The 24,155-nt window shown below is 50.6% G+C and overlaps 1 protein-coding gene across 1 annotated transcript; it reads right to left on the reverse strand.

Moving 5' to 3' along the window:
- Positions 1–612: 612 nt before the first annotated feature.
- On the reverse strand, positions 613–20,217 carry STK11IP (serine/threonine kinase 11 interacting protein). Its single transcript, XM_059820379.1, has 24 exons — positions 20,163–20,217; positions 19,845–20,047; positions 17,662–17,736; positions 17,256–17,351; positions 16,202–16,309; positions 15,925–15,996; positions 14,829–14,958; positions 14,533–14,636; positions 13,810–13,899; positions 12,709–12,750; positions 12,025–12,192; positions 11,637–11,718; positions 11,163–11,528; positions 10,814–11,004; positions 9,770–9,880; positions 8,746–8,941; positions 6,738–7,232; positions 5,136–5,251; positions 4,849–4,946; positions 4,479–4,657; positions 4,141–4,225; positions 3,569–3,651; positions 1,820–2,046; positions 613–1,482 (listed from the first exon to the last, which is right to left on the reverse strand). Exons 1-24 carry the CDS (start codon positions 20,215–20,217, stop codon positions 1,342–1,344), a joined length of 3,513 nt encoding a protein of 1,170 aa, XP_059676362.1. The 3' UTR covers positions 613–1,341.
- Between the last annotated feature and the right edge of the window lie 3,938 nt (positions 20,218–24,155).

Raw genomic sequence — 24,155 nt, forward strand, 5'->3', positions numbered from 1 at the left:
TTCACTGGGCAGGGTGAAGAGACCCTGTGACACAGCAAGCCCAGGCCAGGCAGCAGCATTTTTTCAGCTGCATTTAACTCTGTGCAGAAGAGGTTGAGACAAGGTAAAGCCTGGTACAGGGAAGAACCTGGGGGCAGGCACTCCCACCTCCACAGCCACAGCAGCAACAGCTCCTGTGAGAGGCATGCCTCTGAGGGCCTGTACAGCCAGTAAGCAACTTGCTGGAGCTGGAAGCCCACAGGATGCTCGCCTGAGGGCAATTGTCACAGGAGAACAGCACACCCAGTACCTGCTGTCCGTTTAATCCTGTTTGGGCCTTGTTCCTTGGTTGCTGCTTGGGAGCCAGGCAGGTGGAGATTAGTTTAGCAGCCCATCAGCATCCACCCTGAACAGGACGGGGAGAATGGCTCAAACCCTGTGAGATGTTGGGGAACCCGTGAGGCTGCTGCAAAGCTAGTATGCAAGACCTTACAAAGACATTACAGCAGTGCAAGAGGATGAAACAAGGAAAATGTGACAATTCAATAAATAGAAGTTTTTATTACAATAGAAAATAGTAAAACTCATGTTAAAATAGACTCTTGCTTTTGGACTGCTCAGAAAAGCCTAAGCCTCACTTTTACCTGCCAGTGCCCACCAGGGTCCTGACCCCCAAGCGATGAGCAATACGTTTCTGTGCTAAGAGCCTCACAGCTCCTCCCTCCCCAGTGACAGTGAAAGACTACAGCAGCAGACAGAGCCATGCCCTGCCAGGCAGGCAGGTAAGGGCTCTCTGTGGGTTTATTACTACAACATGCCTCATCCCCTTGTGCAATCAGGCTCCTGTTCGAAGCAGGCAGCTTTAGGGAAGCCGTGGACAAGAGGGAGGGGGAGGAAAAGAAAAAAATAATATCAGCAGCAGATAATGGCAGCTGTTCTGAGACAGCTAGGAAGGCAGCAAATACACCTGCTCGAAAGACCCCAGCACCCTGGCCTGCTGTTTGCCTAGTACCACTGCATGTCCCACTGCACGTGCTCTGGCCTGACTCCCCTATTCCTTCAGTGACCCTGAAGGAGACTAGCAGACACTGCCAAGTTAAAACTGTGTAGCTTATGCAGTATTACAGGGAACACCCTCCACCTCCTTCTTCCATGGCCAACCCAGTGCAAGTGAGCGACTATGCAGTCTGGACCATCATGTGCTCCCCTCCCTCCCCACCAAAAAGGGCCAGGGGCAAGAGTAGAGTAGAAAGTAGAGGCCACAGGACAGCAAGGTCAGATGGGAGTGGGAGACACTTGTGCACCATTGCCAGCACAGCAGCACCCTTGACTCCAAGTCCCGCCTGTCTACAGTTGGCAAGCTCACTCCAGTCCCTCGTACACAGCCTTCCGTAGATCGATCAAGAACATCTCCTCCCAGGGTCCGCGGATCCACTCCACCAGCTCTACCAGGAGCTCAGGGCACTCTGTGCGGATGTGCCAAGTGCTCTCCACCTTCAGCACCTGTGAGGGAGGAAAGGGAGGAAGGAAAGAGAGGGAGGCAGATGAGGAATGCCTAGCCCCAAAGGCACTGATCAGCCCTGAGCCGCTATATCCCAGCGAAGCTGCCAGCTCCTCCCAATTCCTAACTGACATCCTCCTCCCTCTCCACTACCAGCCGTGCAAGTGTCCCTGCATGACTTTTGTAAAGCAGCAATTCGCTGCGCTCCCCTGCCTCTGCGGTGCAAGGCCCTAGGTTAGGATGGGAGACGACAGCCCCAAGACACTCTTGGCAGGAACAGGATCTGAGCAGAATCCAGCCCCCAGCATCTTGTGTGCCCCACAACCACCTCCTGGTTACCTCATCATAAAGCATCAGCTTGATGTCGCAAGGACAGAGGCGATAGGTTATAACATTGCTAATACTGCTGATTGGCTGCTTCTCCTTCAACTGGATGTTGCTCCTAGGAGGCGTTTCTGCCTCATGGTCTTCATCCAAGGAGGGCTGCACCTGCCACTGGTGATTCTCCTCCAGCAGAAACAGCATGCTTCGGGTGCTCAGCAGGGTCACAGGGAAAGCAGATGCCCCTACAAGGACACGAGGGAATAGGAGAGGCCTTGCTGAGAGCCTGAGTCATCACAGAACCAGCTTTGCTTTCCTTTCCTCCCCTAGGGAAATCCTTTACAGCAACAGTGACTGGGTGAACAGCTTTATCCAGCTTCCTGACTGAAGAGGGGAAGCAGAGTAGCTAAACGTGGCTGGGCTTGACCATCTTAACCAAGCTCACTGCACGAGCATGTATACGAAAGACCACTGCCCAGCAAGCTTTGTCCATCCTATGTCCTCATGTGAGGCACGAAAAGACACTTGAGTCCTGTGACCTCATAAACAACACTTTACTACTCCTTAGTTAAAAGTCAGCAGCTCCAGCTAAAAGGCTGCCTTTTTTGGCCTGAATTCATCTGGCTGCAGATATCTGATGGTTGGAACAGAGAGCACACACATAAAGTTTAATACCAAGTTGGGATGTGTCATAAGTATGGCAGGAAGCAAAGTAGTTTTGATAAACTGAAGGGAGCATAAATATAACCCAGCTGATTTCAGTGGATGCAAAAGAAAAGCACTAGAACTTGGGAATAAGTCAGATGCACAGAAATAGGGAACCACTAGCAGAACTGGCTGAGGTCACAGGGGATCACAAGCGGCTACAGCAACGTGTTGCTTTTCTTGTCACATCTCACTCTTGGGAATTAGTAGGAATATCAGAAATGGGATGTTTAATTAGTCCTGTCTACTTGGCAGTGAGGCCTCAGCTGGAACTGTGTCCAGTGTTGGACACCATGCTCTAAAAAAGGAGAAAAACTGTAGAGTAAGAAAAACGCATTATAAGTTCTCCCTCCCACAGGCTATTTGTTCAGCTTGAGGAGACCAATAAACATACTTCCCACAGATTCCTTCTCATTCTTTTTCTCTCATACCTCCCCAATGGCCAATGGTGAAGGAGGATGCAAGAGCAGTAACAAATTGGTCAGAATGTGATTAACGGCTAGGTTGATTTTTTCCAGTGTGCCAAGCTAAGAAGACACTGGAATTGTTCACTGAAGACTCACATCCCAGGTTTAGCACATTTGGCCCTCAGCAAGCCCTGGGACAGAATTTGGTAGGCTGCAGCAGGCTGCATCTGTCCTACCGTCTCAAGTTCTGGACACCTGCTTATGTTTTCCCAAAACGAGAAGCCTTTCAGCTCCTCACATAAACCAGCTGTGTGTATATAACCCCTCAGCTTAGGGCAACAATCCAGCCCTTAGATAATTTCCAGCTTCTCAGAAGCCATTCTGAGTTGTCACCAAACCTGGTGTGCAAGACGAAGTGCTCCCTAGAGCCTGGACTTCCATGCAGAAAAGGGCTGGGAGACTCACTGGATATATTGGAAGAAGCATGCTGCTATCCTGCATGTCTCAACACTAAAAAAAACTCCTCAACCCATGCCCCCACCCCATCTGTGCTGCAATGGCCCAGCTCTGTTCCCACAGACTGTACATTAAAAACACAAGAATGTAAGCAGACAGCACAAGGTCTGGGACACCTGGCCCCTGAGATCTCCTGTACCTTGGATCAGATAGGCCAGCAGGTAGAAGAAACAAGTATCATTTGCAGCTGCAGAATCTCTGGTCTTGGAGTCCAGCAGAGGCCTAGAGGAGATATAACAGCAGGCTGACCGAGAAATCACTCTGTTTCCAGTGTAGGCTTGCTGTGAGCTAGCTACTGTTCACTGTCCTCTTGGGGATAGGAGGGACCCATTTTTTCCAGGTGTTGCAGAATTCCTCTCTCTCCCATTACTCTGCCCACCACCTTGCCAGCTAGGGACCAAATGCTTCTTACAAGGGAGGAGGCAACTCTATGCCTCCCTGTTTTCCTTCCTCCATTATATTCTGCTCAGGCTCCTCCAGGAGAGCTGGAGTTGCCCAGCCTGGCTCAGTCCATGACATCCCTTTGCCTGCTCACCCCCTGTGCAGCAGTTACCTGAGCCAGTTGCCTTAAACCTATAACATAGGCCTGGCTGCTACTCCAGTGGTGCCTCCTCCTGTGCTGCCCTGTTTTGAGCACTAAGCTTCCCAGGCACTGCTGGACAAGTAGACACCCTTTATCCAAAACTCTAACCTCTCAGAGACTGTTCTTACCATAGCCAATGTTGTGGATTCATTTCCACAATGGGGATTTCCTTCACCTTACTCCTGTGCTTAGCAGGCAGGTCTTGCATGAGATCTAAAGAGGGGGAGAAGGTAGATGTCTTTTATTGCAAGCCCAAGGGCAGTACATAACAGCTCAGGATGGTTCTCTAGTCTACAGAGAGGCACTGGAAGTTACGATGCCAGTGGGATTTTCCCCCAACTTTTTTCTGAGCTGGCAAGAAGTGAATTTCCAACATACATCCAACTACAGCTCTCCTGGTAGCTCTCCAAGAGCAAATCTTCCAAATCCTTTACCCACCCTGCCCCTGCTACAGCTCTATTCTTACATGTCAGGATCTGCAGGAACTGGTCACAGCAGCTTTGGTTCCGGACCAGCAGATTGTAGGAGGCTTTTGGGTTCTCAAACTCCATTCGCAAGCTCTGGTGGCAGAGTCCCACTTCCAGATGCGAAATGTCAGACAGGTAGTGAGAGTCATTCTTCTTCAGCCAGTTTGCAGGTTGTCCCCTAATCACAGAGCACAGCCCTCAGCTGCAGCAGGTTGCCCCATCTCCCCTCCCACATCAGATTGCAGCAGTGGGGTTTGCCAGAAGAGCCTTTGCATGTCACCACACCTCCAGGGTAAGGCTAGCACAGGCTGGCACTACCCAGCACGCACAGCCTTGCTGCAGGTTCTCACTTGCCACCATTCTCCTCACCTGATAACCCCAGTGACTTCCAGCACATAAATCTTGAGATCAGAGGCAACCAGAATTGAGAGGAACTCTCCTTGTCGGCCAAACTTCACCATGACCACCTAGAGCACAGAGGGTGGGTCACAGCACTGGCCTGCCCCTTGCCAGCCCACCCACGGAAAGGACCGACTCAAACACACTTCAGCTCCCTTCACACCTCACAGTCTCTGGGATGCCACCCCAGAGCAGAACTTGCAGGATGGCTAGAAGGATAGCCAAGGAGCTGTAGGAGTGGTGCTGCAGGAGCTCACCTTGAGGAAGCACTGGAACTCCTCAGCGTTCTCCTCAAAAACCTCCATATCCAGGTACAGCTTCAGGCGATGATCCACAGAACGGAAGTCCCTTGTGTTCAGGATGCCGTTTACAGCTGAGGAGAGAAAAGTGTAAGGCTGACACTCTGTCCACTGACCAGATGCTGCCCAAGCATGCAGACTGGCACCAGGGCAGCAGTGTCACCCCCTCTGCACATTTGCTTCCATTAAGTCTCTCCTCAAGACAAAGGGTCAATGCTAGGGCTTTCCAGGCCACCGGTCTCAAATGTGGAGACATGAGGGGACTCCATCACTTGCTTTTTCAGATATACAAAGCTTCGGTCTAACCCATCTTCAACTTATGCTCAGCTTAGTCACAGGAGGACATGGCTTTGCTGCCAGATTTGTCAGGAGGGCAATTCTTTATCACAAAGCCAGAAAGATATTTCCGATTTCAGCTGCTGTCAGCTCAGGTTCAACTTTTTAAACTCTGACTTCAGCTGTAGTAGGGCTAAAGGGGACTGAGGAAGACACCAATAAAACTGCTTAAGAACATGATTAGGTTTGTCATGCGATTGTATGCCAATTTATACAATAGCCACAATACTGCCCGAGAGTACACACTTCCCCAGCAGAGCCTGTTCTCCACCAGAAACACTAATGAACTTCTCCTCAGCAGGAACTTCTTCATGGGCTCAGTTTTAAATTGGGAGCTTGCGATTTGACCTGAACAAGAGACTGCTTTATTTCTCACACTTCAAGTGCACAAGACTGAACATGGCAATCCTAAACACTGGTCCTATACCAACTCCTCTTCAGAGGCACAGCAGTCTTGAAAGGCTGGGGGAGATCTCTATAGATCAAGAAGCTGATGGGTTTGAAAATCAGGACTAGACTGCAGTTGCAGTAGAGTCCCTTCGTGGACTGGACCAGATAACCTCCATAGCACCTTTCCACCTTCAGTTATTGTGTAAATCACAAGCTGATGCCCAAGAAAAGGCAGTCTGCTACATCAGAAATCCAAGGCCCTTCACAAAAAGCATTTGTCAACCTCCTAGTAACTGCTATCTTCCACCATAGCACTCACACAGCCAGCACACAGTCTCTTCTTTTGGACAGGCTTTGTCATCTGAAGCTCACAAAGACCACTGAGGAAAGCACAAGTAACTGTAGATCCACTAACCAGAGCCCCCAAGAAACATACCAGCCTCACACTGCACTTAAATCAGAGAATAAAGACAGAGAAATTGTGCATACTATTCTCTGAAGGTAATGCTCCAGCTGGCAGCTCACTGGTGCCACAGGAACCCAATGTATCTGTAACTGAGCAGTGCAGCTCCCAGAACAAGACCCTATTACTCAGAGTCTGAGCAATACTATGGATTAGGAGCTGACTCAGTTTTCCCTACCTTCAAGCATGAGGATTGAACAGAGAGGGGAATGAAAAACTCTGCCCATAAGAACCATGGTCACTGCTGCTTGTGCTTGATGACCCCCCTTCCTCATTAAACAGGAGGCAGGGCACTATGCAAGCAGCAGTGACAAAGCCCAACACCAAGCTGTGCAACAGCCCTAAACCCTGCACAGCTCCTACATACTCACAAGGACTGAGATTCCACATTTCCTCAGACTCGGAGTTGAGAGAGAGCTGGGAAGGAGTGGGCCCACGAGAAACACTGTAATGGTAGCTCCCCATCAAGCTGCCCCCATTGGTGTCTGTGTGGCTGAGGGCCAAGTACTGGCTCTTCATGCCCAGCTCCTTCTTCCCGCAGCCCCCATCTGAACTGCGGGAGCTGGAATGGAGAGTGCCGTCATGCTCGCCGCTCAGCTCCGGGGTCCTAGTGCTGTTGCTGGTATCCATCTCCGAGCTGTCTTCCCCGCCGATGTAGAACCTCCCACTCTTGCTGGCCAGGGCAGGTGCTTCCTCTGGGCCCTCCTGCTGGCTGCCTCCCTCCAGGACAGAGTCTGACAGGTCCTCACTCATGCTATCAGGGCCAGGTGGCAAAGGTGTGCTGGAGCACACCTCTGAAGGCAAGATGACCACATGGTCACTGGAACAACCAGGACAGGCTATGGGCTCACCAGCTGCTGCAGCATCTGTGGAAGATTTCATCAGGGATAAAGAAAAAACAGAACAGCTCTCCCCCAACAAAATTTTACTTTTTTTTTTTTCCTCTGCAAACCACAAACCATCCCTTTCAAAGCAGACAATAGTTATAGTCCAACTTGAGCAACTTGTTGAGCAATTCTGTTCAGAATCATATGCTACAGACCTCCCCTCACAAATCAATGAGAGATTTGTATCAGTACCAACACCCTCCTGAAATAGCTCTGCTCAGATTTAGGGTGACCAGTGTGTGCTGTAGTTGCAACCAAAACTACATCAGGGCTTTGGCTCATGACTTTCCTCCACTTCCACCTCAGGTCCACAAGTGCTCACACAGCCTTTGAAGCCCAAACTCGTGACCAGCCAATCCAACCTTCCTTAGCCACCCCCATCCCCAGCTTGGTTTATCCTCCAGCCAGCCACACCACAAGCATGCCGTGTCCCTTCTCCAGCTGTCCTTATCCCTCCTGATCCCAGTTCCTGATGCTCCCTTCACCCACACCACAGCAGACTCCCAGATGGATCTCAGGACTTCCACTACCCTGGTGGGGTGGATAAAGCGTCGCAGGGTGGAGGAAAGTGCTGCAGCTGGGACAGCACTTCTGCCCTCACTGCAGTACTTTGATCCCAGGATACTTTGTCAAACAAGCAGCATCTTTCAAGCTAAGGCTGGGCACTCCCCACTTCAAATATAAACTGAGCTTTGAAAAACTCAGCTGTCAGAAGATGCCTATTCAGCACTAGCCATGTCTCAGCCAAAATACCACATCTAGTTTCAGACACCCAAAGAAAAATGTGGACCAATGGGAAAGAGTACAAAGGAGACCAGCAAGAATAACTGCATTGTATGAGATATGACTGACAAGCAAATTATCTAGGGAGTTGAGCTTATTTAGTCTAGAGGACAGAAGACAGGACTAATCGTGGGGGGAGAACAATGGCCCTCAAATATAAAGGAATAAATCATTCCCCGTAAGCGAAGTAAGAGTAGGCTTAAGATCACAGCCAGGGAGACTTAGGTTAGGGTTCTGGTTGTTTTTCTGATGTCTAACAGCCAAAATTTTACCTGAAATACTGGAGCAGATTCCCCAGAAGCCTCTGTTAGCAAAAGCACTTTAGAACAAATTAGTCTCTGTGGCAGAACTGACCACAGTTTCAACAGGACGAGAGACTACACGACCTTTAAGGCCTCTCCCAGACTTCAGATTTCTATGGACCATCTGCAGTTTCCAGCACCCCTATGTTCTCCCAGACCCCAGGCTACCCACAACAGGGGTGCTGTTTGCTTTACCTTACAACAGTGGCTTATTCCTGCTAGTGAACAAGGCAGGCTCTTCCCAGTCCAAGTGAGCCAAGTGAGATTACATCCCACAACAGGTTTTAATTCCAGTACAGCCAAGGCATCACCTTCTCCTATACATTCCATGCTCTGCACCACAGCTGCCATTCTGGCAGTCTGCATGGGCATTAGCAAGCATCCTTTTTCTGGGCACTACATCCTACCTTGATTTGAGGCAACTAGGGTCTCCAGGATTTTGGCATCTCTAACCTCTGAAGGATAAGGACCTTGATGCCAGGGAGCCAGGGACTGCAAAAACTCCTGCTTGCATTTCAGGCACTGGAGCTTCATGGATCCCTTCTCTTGGTCCTGATTTCGCAGATTCTCCTCAACAGCTGGGGACAACACTTCCAGGACAGACTAAAAGTAGCAGCACAGGGAAAAGAGTGCTAGCAGGCAACTATAACCATCCTAATAAAAGCATGCTTCTGACATCAGCAAGTCTCCTCACATGCCTCATTACAGCATTTCAGAGTGCAAGGGGTGCAGGGGCATTTCCCAGCTAACAGAGTACAACAGCCAGTCTGTGCAAGACTTGCCAAGGGCACGGAGCTTCACTGCAGAAGACCAGGAGAACCTGGTTTTGTAGGTCTGTGCCTTGTATCTACATACTGACAGGCTCTCCCTGGAACTCTGGTCTCAAAGGTCCCACCTATTTGTGCCTTCTCTGTAACAACTTGTTAAAAGGTACTTAAACAACAGTACCTCGAGAAAAATACTTGGATTTGAGACCGGAATCCCTACAGCACCTGTGCAGACCAGAGCTGCCATAACACTGACACTTACATGGTCACATCTCACTGTCCAGAGGGCTAAGTACAGGCTAGCGCATCACTCGGCACCCAGGAAACATTACGTTGTACATGCACAACAAGTAAAGATCACTATCTTGACTACTAACTTTTCTCCCAAGAGGGAGAAAACTGCAAGGCTTTCTCCTTGAGAGCACCCTTTATGCTCCAGGAGCTCCACTGCCCATGGCCATGCTCACAGGGCCCTCCACAGGTCATCTGTGAAGCATGAGAAATCCTGAGCTTACAAGCCAGACAAGGGCTGACAGAGGGCAGCAGATGTGCATATGCTCTGAGAACAGGGGCCCTGTGCTGACTGGAAGAATTCAGCATCTTCCAGTAACACTGCCCTCCCCCTGCCCCCCCCCCCCAGGCTTCCCCCTCTAGCCTCCCCTACCTGTAGACACTGCTCCGGGCAGTCGTCAAGCACCACATATTTGCGCTTCTGCCGATCCTTGCGAATGTAGCTGAAGTGCAATGTGAGGACAGGGAAAACTTGCTCCAGGTCCTGCAGGAGACAGAAAACACCAGTTCTAGAAAAAGGGTGCAGCATCCAGTATACAGACTACACTTGTTTGCAACTGGCTGAAATGTGGCTGTACAAGCACTTAATTTAGTAAGCCTTGAGTAGCCCTCCATAACTGACAGCATTTGGGAGCCTGGTAAAATGGGCATAAATAGGTAAAAATAAAGCTCATGAGTGCTGAGGACAACAGTAAGTTTCAAGGCCCAGAATGAAGCATTTCAAACAAAACACCTTTTCACAAAGGTATTTCAGAAAAATATCAAGCCACAAACATTCAAGTAGTACAAGGGCAGGAAGATAAAATGAGTTGGAGCTTTTGGGGAAAACAGTATTAGAGAAGCCTGTGAACGTGTCCATGCACACGTCAAATGTTAAAATCCTACCACGAGGAAAAAGAGATTTCCAAACTCCCTTTCTAAATAACCACAAAAGCAAAATAGGGCTGGTAGTGCTAAAGCATGCACCTAGAGCAGATGAAAAACCACCCACTGAGCTACCAGTAGCTTTCTAAACATCACTGCTGCACTGCCTAAGAAAAAGTGCAATTCACAAAGAGTCCTCCAAGGTCAGAGTGATATCCCAGTGAGGAATGGATGGGAAGGAGGTCTCCATTTCATTTAGGCTCCTCTTGAGAAGTCTCTCATTCCTGCACACTGGAACAAGTCCAGCCATTGTCTTTTTAACTCCAGCTTTGGAGCAGAATTGGTGCTGGCTTCTGCTGCATTATCACAGGTACTCTAAGCAATACAGATGCTGTTAGATACACATGCATTGGGTGGAAGATGTGCTCAATCAATCAGGCTTTGCAGGAGCTAGGAAAAAGACCTGCAGGGTACTCCGACAGAAGCCCAGATCCAGAATGCTGGCGCACACAGGGAGTAAGATGCTAAAGGCTCACACAGAGGCATAACTCACCATCCTCTTCCAGTTCATCTCAGAGGTCTCCACCTTCTGCAGGCATTTCAGCTCTAGCTTGTGGAGGACTCTGGCAGCCTTCAGTTCCACCTCAATCACATGCTTAGCTGTGACTCGCAGGAAGATCCAGTCTGGCTCTGGGTCCCCTTCACCTTCTATTTGGCTCACCAGCACTGGCTGGCAAAGGTCCACTGCCAGGCAAGACACAGTACAGGTCAGTACTTGGCCCAAGTCCTTAGAATTCCCACAATACTGGGCAGCACAATAAAGCTTCAGGGATATCACATTTGGTCCATCTATTCTATTGTCACCCAAGCCCTCAAACACAGCAGTGAAAGGACCTGTTTACCTTCTGGCTTCTCCTCCTCTTCCTCCCCCAGCATTAGCTCATCTGCCTCCTCTTCTCCTCTCTGTTCTCCTTCCACAGACTCATCCAGCTGTACTTCAGGCTCTTCTTCCTTCTCAGTATCATCCAGAGGAGGAGAGGATTCTTTCTGGGATACTTGGGGTTTTCCTTGCTCTGGGTCAGAGCTCTCACTCTGCAAGTCCATTGCAGCAGGTTTGCCTCCAATCTCATCTGCAGAACGGCTACGGCAGATGACAGGTACTTGGTCATGCTCCTCCAGGTGTCTCTTGTACTGCAGCCAGTCAACACCAAAGCGATCTCTGAAGCTGTCCAAGCGCTTCATCTCCTTCTGATGCTGTAGGACCAGGCCTGCAGAGAGAAAACTTGGGAAGTATGAAAATGGTCACCATGCCAGAGCACTCCTCTGACTGTGGGCAGTTCAGCTGCTGTGTTACTGAGGAAGAAGACAAGCCTCACCAGCAGAGAGAGGTAAAGCCTGGGGCTCATGTTCTGTGTCACTGGGCTCCGAAATGCTTGCTCTGCGCACTTTGACTTTTCCCTGGAACAAACAGGGTAAGAATAGTTGGGATGGCACCAGAACAACCAAAACAGCATCTGATGAGGGGCTCTGCCAAGCTGAAGGGTTCATAGCTGTTACAGTGCAGAAGCACACCATGAAACATTTGTCACAGTGTATCAAGACATGCAGGTAAGCCCGGCCCCTTCATAACACACAGCAGCATAGAGGCTCACTACCACACAGTCAGTACAAGACCACATCTCACTGCACAAGGCTTTCACGTGGAGGCAGCCCCTTCACCCAACATGCCAGCTACATGGTTAAGAAGCTGTCTCAGTCCCAGACCTTGCTTTTCTTCCGAGGGAGCCTGACAGCCACATTCTCTGCTGGGGACTGACTGTCACTGAAGTCTGCAGCACAGGAACTGTCCAGAGCACTGCGGTCCAGTGCGGTCTTCTCTGAGGTAGAAGTGTGGATGGACTGTGACACACTTTGCACAAGCCTTGGAAGGTGCTAAAGCCAAAAGAAGAGAACGCTGCCTGCTGAGTGCAAAGGGGAGACAAGGTAACCAAGCCACAACTCAAGCTGACAACTTCCCTGCCCCTCACCCCAAACTTTCAGCAACTCAGTCGAAGTGGTGACAACAGATCCTGCCTGGTTGACTGGATTGTTTATCACGACCACTCCGATTTAACTCAATCTCTGCCTTTCTTAAAAACAGCAGATGGGAAACCGATAAATGTTTGTTTTGCTGACATGTAATTCAAGTGTCAAGTACCAGATAGTACCTGAAGAGGAAACAGGCAAAGCTCCAAGTTCTGCAAGGCTATATAGGACAGAATAAGTTACACAGAATAAGTTGGCCAGTCCCAACAATTACCAGGAACCAGCACGGACTGAGCCAAAATGAGCTGTGTCAAAGAGTCAAGGCAGCCCATACAGATTTAAAGGGACACATGACAATGCAAAAACCTGTCAGAGTTCCCACTCCCAAAGCCAGTAAGATCAGTTTACAGCAATTGTACTTACCATTAGGTCCGAAGAAGAGAGTGGCTCCCCATCCAAGAGGAACTGTAATTAGAGACCCATTTGCAGTCAGATTCCATTTGGTTGGCACATACTCAGGACAACAACATCTGCTGACTCCTATTCCCCTTCAGACCACCCGAGAGTTGGGATCCCTGGCACAAAACTGCGAAGACTACCAGAAACAACCCTGTTCCTGCCTATCCATCGCTCCTTTAGTTGTAGCTACCTGACCTAATAGCATATCAGGCCCAGAAGGGACCACTGTGGTTTTCCTGTTTACAGACTTTACAACTCCCAGAAACATATCCAAGGCAGTTTGCGGAAAAGATACTATAGATTATTCTGCAACAACTCACAAATTGTTTTGAGAGGTACTCACTTTCACCTCAAAGCTTGTACCCTACTTCTAGTCTGACTCTACCTAGCTTCCAGTAACTTGAGCTCAGTGAAAGCTTATTCCAAGATGCAGTTTGAAGACAATGAATCCAGTCAATGGGATCATCAGACAATGAATACGAATGGCAGACCAGCTCTGGAACACCTCTGACCCTTAGCAAGCAAGTTTACTTTGCTAAATTGCCAGAATGCTCTCTTTGCTGGCTTCTTTATTTAAAATCAGATTACCAAGAACTGACCTAAGCACCAGAGTGCGAGGGAAACAGTGATGACACCTAGCTGAGCAGAGTGATGGGGAGAAAGAAAGAGGTGGCCACAGCTGCCAAAGGAGTATGTAATTAGGCAAGGTGGGCCAAGACAGTGAGTTCCTTCTTTGCAAAATCCAGCTGCATAGTCACCATCTAGCAGGAACAGAGTAAAGTTTAGGGACCATCAGTGAGCAGAACTGATGAAGCAGACACTATTAAGATCTGAGGTCTTGTAAACCTGAGATCAGTATTCAACTCTGTCTGCCCTGGCCAGCAAACCATGTAAGAATTTAAGGATAAACTACTCTACGTAAAAAAAAACCAACTACCCACAAAACAATCACTACTGTTACACCACTGGAATAAAATTTTCAGGTTTATGCAATTCTTTCCCCTGAGTGTCAGAACACCCTATGCCTTCAACAGCAGGGGCAGAAGGCACATGGCTAATACTCACATTGGAGGAGGCTGCCCTGGGAGACAGATGTACAAGGGTTGCAGATCGGTGGTTTTGATGGAACCATAATGGGTTTCCCTCTAAATGCAGCTGGGTGGGGGGTATAAAGAAATTGTTATTAGAATCAATATTCTATACCCCGACCTAATCTGCCTGCAGGCTCCAGGCTTTCTCTCTGCCTCAGGAAATATCCTTGCAGTGGAACAGTGATCAAGCCAGGAGAGGACTGAGCTTTTACAATGCTTCCTGAGATTTGTTCAGCCAACAGAGAAGAAAATTAAAGTACTTCCTGCTCATGCCCCTAAATCATTAGGAGATTTTTCAGTACTGACTCTCAGAAGTGTTGAGAGAACAGTCCTTTGCAGGCTATCTTCCTTCACAAGCACTATAGCGACTGCAGTTATGCTCCTTCAGACTTCTCTGAACACACAAATCCACAAGATTAGGGCAGGATCTTTCCTGAACTTGACAGTGTTAAAATTGTAAAGGGGGAGCAAGGAGGTGGGGATGAATACATGGAAAAAGGTTAGCTTGAGCAGGGGTCACTGAAAATGAAGGCTGAAATACAGGTGTCTCTCCAAGGCTCCCCCATCAGCTTCCCACATTAAAATTAAATGCTCAAGAGTTGAACTGATCTTTCAAAACTCTCTTCTCACTGCACAGTCTCCACCTTGCACCCCCTGACCATGACATCTCTACCAACCCATCAGGCTTTGTGCTTACTTTTTTTACATAGTGCAGACTGGACAATGGTGCCAATTGGGCATGTTCCAGCAGCAGGTTATAGGCCACATCCAGGTGCTGCAGATTCACTAGCTGTTCAACCCCTGCAAACAAAGCAGGAAGCCATCAGCACTCTAGAAAATATAACTTAGGAACTTCCCACCTACCCCTCTCCCCGAAAATTGAACCCTAGCAAAAATAGCTGTGCCCAAGATTTCAAGATTTCAAGTTCTTTTCCTCCTTGAGGAAGAGAGAAAGGCCTGAAACTCAGAAATGCTCCTCCCTTGTGGGCTCACCATTAATGCTGTCAAGCTCATTGTTGCGCAGGATCAGAGTCACCAGCTTGGATCGGCTGAAGATGCCAAGGTTTGGCATCTTGGAAAGGAAGTTATAAGCCAGATTGAGGTACTCTAGTTCTGTAAGGGTCTGTTCAGAGAGAAGAGCAACACCAGATCAATTGAGACCTTAGCTCAAAGCCTGACCCTGAACTCAAGACAGGGTACTAGCCCCTACCATTTTTTCTATCCCACCAAGGTCAACCAACAAGTGAGTTTCTTAAGACTATTTTTGCAGCAAGACTTTGATGTTCACATTGGAGTGGTTTGCCTAGGGGCACTCAGGATGATCTAATTGCTTTACAAAATTTGCTAGGAGCAGCTTTCTCCTTCCGTATAAACTTCAATGGATCACAGGAAGGGACTGGATCCCCTGCCTCAGCAAAAGGACTGAACTACCAAAAGAAGCCCTTTCTTACCTTGCTAAGACGATGGTGAATGATACATTGTGAGCCCCACCATCTCCATGAAAAGCTGTTTCATAGCTTCTCTCAAAAGAAGCAGATCTAGCCCAGCAAAGCATGGATTTCATTGCCATTCCCCGGAGACGCACATGCCACTGTGATGGACTACCACCTTTCTAAAGTAACTGACAGGAGATTTCTGAGAGCGAGAAGGAAACACTGCTGGCGGTCTGAAGAAACCTAACAGCAAGTCTACAGCCCCATGTCCGGCTACATAATCCCCACCTGCTGCACAGATTACAGTGAAGTGTTGGCCAGAATGGAGTGCACACTGCATGTGCGACTGTATGTACAGCGTACACTGCATGTATCACTCGGCCACACTGGAGTGCCAAGTGATACATACAGCTAACTTTCCTGTCTTAGAGCAGATGAGGAACACTGCCTTCTCTGCCTCAGTGGCACAGGGGCTGCACATACAGGACAACAGTGTCAAGGCTGCAGGCACTAGCTCTGAATCACATGACTGCTGAGCCACATCTCCAGTTTCTTTTGTTGTACTTCACCTAGCAGGCACATGGTCAATGATTACAGCACTTTAGCAGTGTCCTCTCCATATGGGGAAAGTCTGGTGCTCAGCCCAAGACACTCACCGTTAAATAGTGCTCACAATCCTGGATCTTGTTGTGACTCAAATCCAAGACTCTCAGAGCATTCAGTAATTGCTGAAGGGCAAAAAGATACTAGATCAGATCCTACACATCTCCATTGCAGCATAGAAACCATGTCCTGCTGGGAGAGGCCAGCAAAATTAACACTGCCCACTTCCTCCCACCCAGACCTAGCAGCATCAGTAACAGAGTGCCCAGTTCTTGGCTGTGATCATCTCCTCTCTTCCTCTCAGTCATGCAGGAAGGATGCCCCACTCACCAGTGAGCCATCCAAGGCAGTGATCGAGTTATAGCTGAAGTTCACAGTCTGCAATTCCAACCACGGGAGAGCACAGCTCAGATCTCCACCACATGCTGAAATGATTTCCTAGGAAGAAGTGAGGAGCCATTCCTTGGTGAGTACTAGCTGTTACAGTAACAGCAGATGAACACAGGAGAACAGCTAGTCTAGAACAAGGCTGGCATATTGTGCTTTACAGACCCTGCCTTGCCTAGAGCAGCAATGACTTTTATGTCACCAATTCAAGTATTTGGAGGTGGTGGGAATTCCACGGCTAGGGATTTAGCAAAAAGGGGAGATGCTTTTGCTTCCTACACTCAAGTGGCAATGGTTAACCTAACATGTTACAATTCGTAGGCTCTGAACACTAAACACAAAGATTCATGCTAAAAAAACCTTTTTCAGACCTCCATCAAAGCAGAAGCCAGATACACATGCCCTGGCCAAATAACTTGTGCTCTGGTCTCAAAGCACTCCCTACCAGCAGCCCCTGTTCACCAGCAGACAGCTGCTTCCGTGCCACAGACAGAAGCCCAGAGCCCCATGGCTAGCACAGCCCACACTACTCAGTTCTCCACAGCTGGAGCTTGCCTTCATGTCTCAGAAACCTGCTGGGCACCAGTGCAGATAAGGCACTGGGGCATAGCATTCCCTCTTTCCCTCTGACAATCAGCTCTAATTTAAGGCTGCTGAGGCACAATGAAATAAACCTCGATCAGCTGCAGGCCTTTGAACATGGAAATGACCAGACACACAGTCAGACCTAGCCAATACGAATATTGGCCGGAGCCAGAAATTCTCAAGCAGCTAAAAAGGAGACTACAGAGCACACGTGTATCCAACCAGGGATTACTTCAACGCTGTTTGATTCAGGAGTAGGACCCCAGAACGGGGAAGGGAGAGAAAGCCATATACAACATAGATTGATAAGATGGTTAACCTCATCTCCTACATCTTCCCTGTGCGAAGGGCTGTAGGATCAAGACAGCTTTTGTCCTGTAGTTTTCCCCAGGAGCTGTGTAGAAACACTCACCTCCAGTGTACTGATACATTTGCAACAGGTTAAAGATTCCAGCTGAGAATAGACAAATCGCAGTCCCCGGAGGCAGTGCGGAGGGACAGACCTCAACTGCAGCAGTGAGGAGAAAATAAGGACAACATACATCAAAATATTATAGTGTAAGAGCAGCTGCCATCCCAGGCCCATCTCCACAAGGGATCTCCCATTTTCCTGCTGGAGCCTCCCTCCCTAGCACTCCAACCTTTGCTCATATCCAAGCTTCACGCCAAGCAAGTGTTGCAGGATTTAGACTTAGCCTTCTAGGGAAGCCACAAAAGCCTACCCAGTTTTTAGGAGCAGAGGCATTCTGCAACCACAAAACTAAGTCAAGGAAAGCCAAACAGCAAGACTAAAAGCCAGTTCTGCCTCCTATACTTACTTCTAGATGCCGGAGGGACTTGAAAGGGAAGATCTTCACAGCAGATTGCAAAACACAGTTTGGAACATGAACAAGCTAGAGAAATCAGAAAAGAAGTCTCATGTCAAGCTCGATTTGCGCTGCAATACAGCCCTCCCGATGCACTGACTGCAGCACCTTGAACAGGCCCCCCCCTTCAGCTCGGGTGTTCACTAACAAGCTCTCCCCTGATGCTGGTATCAGCACTGTCTCCTGGCCCCATAGTTCAATAGAGGTCAAAGAGAAAAGCATGTTAGGTAGCACAAGACCACGGTCTGCCAGACCATAGAGCTCCTTTTCTTCTCCCCTGCCCATGTGGCTTCACCACTTTCAGAACCACAGGGAGGTCTGACAACTGGATTCCTCATCAGCCACCACTAACAAATCTACTAAATAAAGACAAATCTAACTGCTGGAGCTGTGTTTATCGAGCAACTGAGCTGAACGAGCACACTGGTGGGAGGTGTGCATGTGCATTTCACTAGAACAGGCCAAATAAGGCAAATCACAAGCAGATACAATGGAAAACAGTTGGTCTCCAAGACACTGTTAGCATTAGACTGAGACACCTGCAAACCTCCTCTTTGCATTCTGTAGTGCAGCCACAGGCTTTTTCACCACAGGGTAGTTAGGCTGTGTTCATGTACCACAACACAGCTTATTAAATCCAGCTTCTTATGCTTCCTATGGACAGTGCATAAACTATTTCAGTAAAAGTGAGTAATGAAGTAGTTAACGCTTCCACTGCAGACACCAGAGTACAACTGGAGAGATCATCTCTGCCAGCTACATCTACGTTCACGCAGAAGTGACTCATCAGGTGCAGAACAGACATCCCAAGGCCTCATCACCACTACTGCTTCCACAGTTACAGCCATGGTGGTGATGAATCACTGCCCACTGCCTGCCAGCACTAATGTGGCATGTTGAACAGGACCACTTGCAGGGGAAGCTTGCACCGGGAAGCTCTGATGATCAGTTTTAGCAAAGTTTATTTCAGATGCCATCCTTGCTCTGTGTCCTGACTGTCTCCTCTCCATCCACTGTCTTAGGAATCTGATGAGGCTGATATAAATTATTAGTTTCTCCAAGCAAATCAGTTACCGCACCACAATGGTTAGCTTCCCCTTCTTTACAGGCTTTTTACAGAAACAGCTCATTTTTTGGTTAAGACAAGCACTCACCACAACATCCTCCTGACTGCAGCATCCCTCCCCACCACCTCCTGCCAGGGGACCCGTGTTTCTTCACAGCCCCGGGCTCCACTCCAATCTCCACCTTCAGCACACTGCTACAAAACCCTCCCAACAACATTCAGATAATCTCCAATCTGTCTCATACAGAAAACACTTTTAAAGACATCACAGGCTGTAGTGCTCAGCCACAACACCTCCTGAGCACCACTGCGGAAACTAAGAAGAGCTGCTAATTCCCCTTCCCCTTTCAGGCCCATTTCACCTCTGCTACCCTCCTAGCAGTGCCCCAGTGCCAAGTATAATCATGTGCAGCCTCGTAACACATGCCATTTCAAAAAGCTCTCTGAAGAATCCCTAGCTCCATACTTTTATTTTTATTACAGCCTTCTTAAAATTAACGAGGTCACGTTACTAGCAATGTCCCACGCTGTGAAACAGATCAACCAGAACCACTGCCCAGGCAGAAGCATGTAACACTCAGAAATAATAAGCAGAAGGTCTCAGAGTAGTGGGCGCATACGTCACCTGGCTGCTCTGCTCAAATACCCGGGGCTTTGCTGCCTCATGCAGATCTATCATCACTCAGGGAGCACTCAGCTGTGCTCTGCTGCCAGATACTGCCTGAATTGCTCAAGCATTTCAGGAAATAATCATTTTCCCAACAATGTCAACACCTTACCAAGGTCTGAACATAATTAACCCCTGCTGCCCCTATTTTTAACTCTGAAAAACTTTCCGCTGAGTTGCGTGGCTGATCCTAGACAAAGTAGCTACACACTACCATGCTGAACTACGACTCCATGCAACAGCCCTGTGAGACCTATCAGACCCACATAGCATGCACATAAGATGGGGTCAATGTGCACCAAAGGAGGCCACTCTGGAGCAGACAGCTGTGCCTCCCACCCCCACTGGCTGGCCTTGCAGTACCCCTGGCCCCTCACATCCCCGGCCACGGTAGGTACGGACCTTCAGGGAGTGAGTCTTCTGCAGGACGTCGAAGAGGAACTGTGCCTGGAGGATGGCAGCAGTCTCGGCCGGGTGCGAGGGCAGGGCCACGAAGCCCCGGTTCTGGTTGCGGGAGCCCAGGTGCTGCTCGAAGACCTGCGTAAGGTGCTGCAGGGTGGGGGTGAGCAGCGTCAGCGTGCTGGAGCCGTCCAGGACAAGGTCCCCTGCAGGGATGGGGAAGGACGGGACAGGCCGTGAGCGCTGCTGCTTCCACAACGGGGCCTTCACTCCGGCCCGGCCCGGCCCAGCCCGGCGGGGCCCGCGTCGGCTGCCACTCACCCGCGTCCTGCAGCAGCCGCGCCAGGCCGCGCACCAGCGTCTCCGCCGCCGCCATCGCGGGGGGGAAGGCTGAGGTGACCGCGGCGCGGCTCGTCCCGTGCTGCCGCCGGCCCCTCGCACTTCCGCGTTACCACAGAGACGCGCCCTTCCGCCGCACCAGTGAGGCGGCCACCGCGGCTAGAGCGCCGCCGCTTACATCCGGTTGCCATGGAGCCCGCCCCAGCGTCCCCCTCCCGCCCGGCGGGGCCCGCGCCCCCCGGCCCCCGCCCCGCCGCCGCCGCCCCGCGCCGCCGGGGGAGCGCCCCGCGCCGCCGCCCCGCAGCCCCACCGGTAAGCGGGGGCAGCCCGGGAGGGGCGGCGGGCGGCACGAAGCGGGGCGGCGGGCCAGCGCCGCGCCCTGCGCAGGGCCGGCGGGAGGCCGGGGCCGCAGCGCCGCCGGCGCGGCGCGGCGTGGCACGGCACGGCACGGCACGGCACGTGTCGGGCGGAGCGCGGTGGCGGGGCCGGGGCGCGGCGCGGCGGCGGGCGGCTCTCCTTCTCCGGCGGTGTGAGGTACGGGCCGGGCGGGGGCTGAGGAGGGGCGGGTCCTGGTGCTGCCCCTCCGCTGCCCCGGCTGCAGCACCCCACGGGCCCCGCGGACACGCGTGGCGGGCGCCGCTGCCCCGCAGAGCCCGGGCAGCCAGCCTGGCCGCCCTCCCCCCGGCCCCGTGTGCGGGGCGCGGCGTGCGCAGGACGCTCCGGTGATGCACGGTGCACGGCACAGCACGGTGCAGGTCACTGCACAGTGTGTGGCATGGCACGGCGCGGTGTAGGGTGCTGCACCGTGCATGGTACGGTGCAGGACGCTGCATGGGGCAGGGCATGGCATGGCATGGGGCATGGTGTAGGGCGGTGCATGGCACGGGGCATGGTGCATGGCGTGGGGCATGGTGCATGGCACAGCACGCAGCACAGTCCCGGGCACGGCGCAGTGCCCGGTGCTGGATGCTGCACGGCATGGCATGCAGTGTGGTTTGGTCCCACGCACCACACCATACGGGTTGCACGACACGGCACGGCATGGCACGGCATGGCACGGTACATGGTGCAGTGCATCCCCAGCGCCTGCCTACGTCCCTTCGCTCCCCCGGCTCTACGCGTGTCTGTCAGAGCCATCCGTACGTCCAGTGGAGGGGTGTCTCCTTGTCACTGCCTGGTGCTGGTACTTTGTTCGGGAGTGGGTTTTGTTCCTGTTCGTTTCTATATGTGTCTGTCGGCCGCGTGAGCTCCGTCCCATCCGGTACCTCTGTGAAGGGCGAGTCAGGGAACAGAGCAGGTGCTTCAGAAGTGAATGGCTATGGTGGTTTATCCAGGCTAGTTCAGTAGGTTATAGGATTCATTGAAATATTTAAGCCTTATAAAATACTTCTGTATTCTTAGTTTCAGCATAGCCATGTGGCAGAGAGATCCACAGGTTAAACCCTTCATGCTTGAAAACTTTGTGTGTTTACAGTCTTACGTGTTGTCTTTTCATTCTGGCATGTGTGTCCCTGTTCCTCCACCGTGGCAGGTGAGAAGTAGGGGCTGCGCAGCCCACTCCCGTTTTGTTGGGGTTTGAGGCTGTGACTGTCACAGCAGCATCCGAATGCTTCGGTGTACTCAGCAGCACACCTCCTGCTCCTCTCCTCCATGGACAGGCTCATCAGTATGTCTTCCCAGGAAAATCTTCACAGGCCTCTAATCCTTTTCCTTCTTGAGCTCTTACCGTCTGTGTCTATCAGCCAGAGTGTCTTCTCCTCCGCTATCCCCAAACCAGCTTTGCCCCTGTGGTTTTATCCCTATCTTAACATCCACTCCTTGGCTAGACACTCCACGGCTAAATTATTCTCAGCCCAACAGCCAGGGGATTAGGGAAGAGCTGAGGAGATGGATGTGGGGCCCAATGGCTATCTCCATGCAGCCCCTTGCCCACAGAGCTGGGGCAGCTTGCTGTAGCCCTCCTGGCTCATCTTTACTGCAAAGGGGCAGTGTGAACTGCTCGCCTCTGCCCCTCGAAGACGTGCCAGATGCGTTTTTCTCAGCGAAACAGGAAAGCTCCTGTACTGGCACTGTGAAGCAGCCTTTGGGGGTCAGGGGAAGCTCCGCTGGAGTCCCTGTTAGCAACATGTGGGAGATGCTGTAGCTGCCAGCATTGCAGGGGCATGCCTGCTTGCTTTCCTTCAGCGTTCATTTAGCCTAGATGGTTGGTACAAGGTACGGTGATTTAGGTGAGCCAGTTCTGTTTACTGATGTGCTTGCAGAGAGAGCAGGGAGGTGTGAGTGCGCACAGGTCGTCAGGCTGTGGGTTTTTCTGGCTTCCCTTCGAATCTGGCCTGCTGGCATGATGCTTTTATCACTGAAAATTACTTCTAGTAGGAATGCTGAATCACGTACTCCCGACAACCAGGAGATACTGTCGGATGAAGGTATCGTTCATTCAGTTTTCTTTACTGGTTTTTTTTTTCTTTCCCCTTTTGTCTTGTGTTCTTATGGCAGCCCAGGCAGTGATGCCAGCAGGCTGGGCGCTTCAGCATGATTCTCATTAGCAGAATTCTCCCTGATACTAATTTTAAATTTCTCTTTTAAATATTAACCCATTTCTAAGTGTCTTTGTGCAGGGCTGCCTGAAAAAAAAATACCTTTGGTTGTGTTTTACACCCTTGAGATCTTTCCAGACTGCTGGCTTGTCCCCTCCCCATCTTAGTCATCCCATATTGTGCTAGACAAATTTAGCTCCTAACCTTTCCTTATAAATCAATTGCTCTGGCCTACTGGCAATTTTTTGTTGCTCTTCTCTGAACTTCTTCTGTTGTGGGTAATAGAAGAGCCAGGCCAGACCCGAGTAGGTGTCCATCCAGCCTCTCTCTGAGAGGTTGCACCAGGTTGCACAGAGCAAGGGGCAAGTGGCCTCTAGTGGACAGCCATCCATTAATGCACCGAAAGGGAGCACCAGTGCTCCCAGGCCATGGGCTCTCCCTTCTCGAGAAGGCAGGAGGGCTGGTAGGGTTAGGATCGGAGAAAGCACCTCCCATCCTCGCCCCTCTCTCGGCCCCAAAGCGGCAGACCCCTCCGGCAGCTCTGCCCCCCAGCCCCGCCGGCTGGCTCGGGGTGCCCACGCATGGCGTCCCGCTTTCACAGGGTGGTGAGCGGGGGATTGACGGAAACCCCGTGAGCACCTCGCAGTCCCTCTGAAATTTCGAAGCAAGTCCCAAGGGCTCTCTTACTTTACTGCTAGTACCACTGCCTTGCTTTTAGCTGTTCAGCAGTGTCATCAGATTGACATATTTTCAGCATATTTCAGAATAAGTTGCTTGGGTGGGTAAAGAAAGAGTAAGTGCTGGATTTTCCCTCCCTTTTAACTTCGTTTAGGCAGTCAGGCTGTAGCTTTAAACTCAGTGTAACGTCTTGCAAAGGTGGAACCAGCAGAGTGTGTTGCATCCAGCAGTTGTCCTGGTCGGTCGTGGGTTTCCTCCCGCCTGGAGCACAAATGCCCCTGTGAGCCCCTGCCTAGCTCCAGACAAACCTGAGCTTGACCTGAAACAAAGCACATTGTTTCACAACATTGCTGATAGTTTGCAGCTTCCTTTGGAGGCCCCACAAGGCACATAAGTGGCAAAGAGGTGGAGCTGAGCATTAGCATTTTTTTTTGTTACATTACCTTCACCGTTTTGCTAGTTTTTAGGGATTCTGCCACTACAGGAGCTGCCGTCCAAAGCCCCATCATCAGTTTACTCCCTGAAGAAGTAGTGCTTGCAACATGTTTTTGCAGGCAGTCTATAGCTGTAGATGTTATGTTCCTTACAAATACCCAATCCTTTCTTTAACAGTCCTGATGCCGTGGCCCTGCAGGACTGCAGAGCCAGGTTCCCCTGCTGGCTCTTCCCGCCGGAATAAAGCGTTCCCTGCCTTCAGTTTCAAATGTGCTGCTGTTTGCTTTCATGGAATGATACCCTGTTCTTCAGTTAAATGCGAAAG

This window comes from Gavia stellata, chromosome 8 (genome assembly GCF_030936135.1).
Source record: "Gavia stellata isolate bGavSte3 chromosome 8, bGavSte3.hap2, whole genome shotgun sequence".
Classification (NCBI taxonomy): Eukaryota; Metazoa; Chordata; class Aves; order Gaviiformes; family Gaviidae; genus Gavia; species Gavia stellata.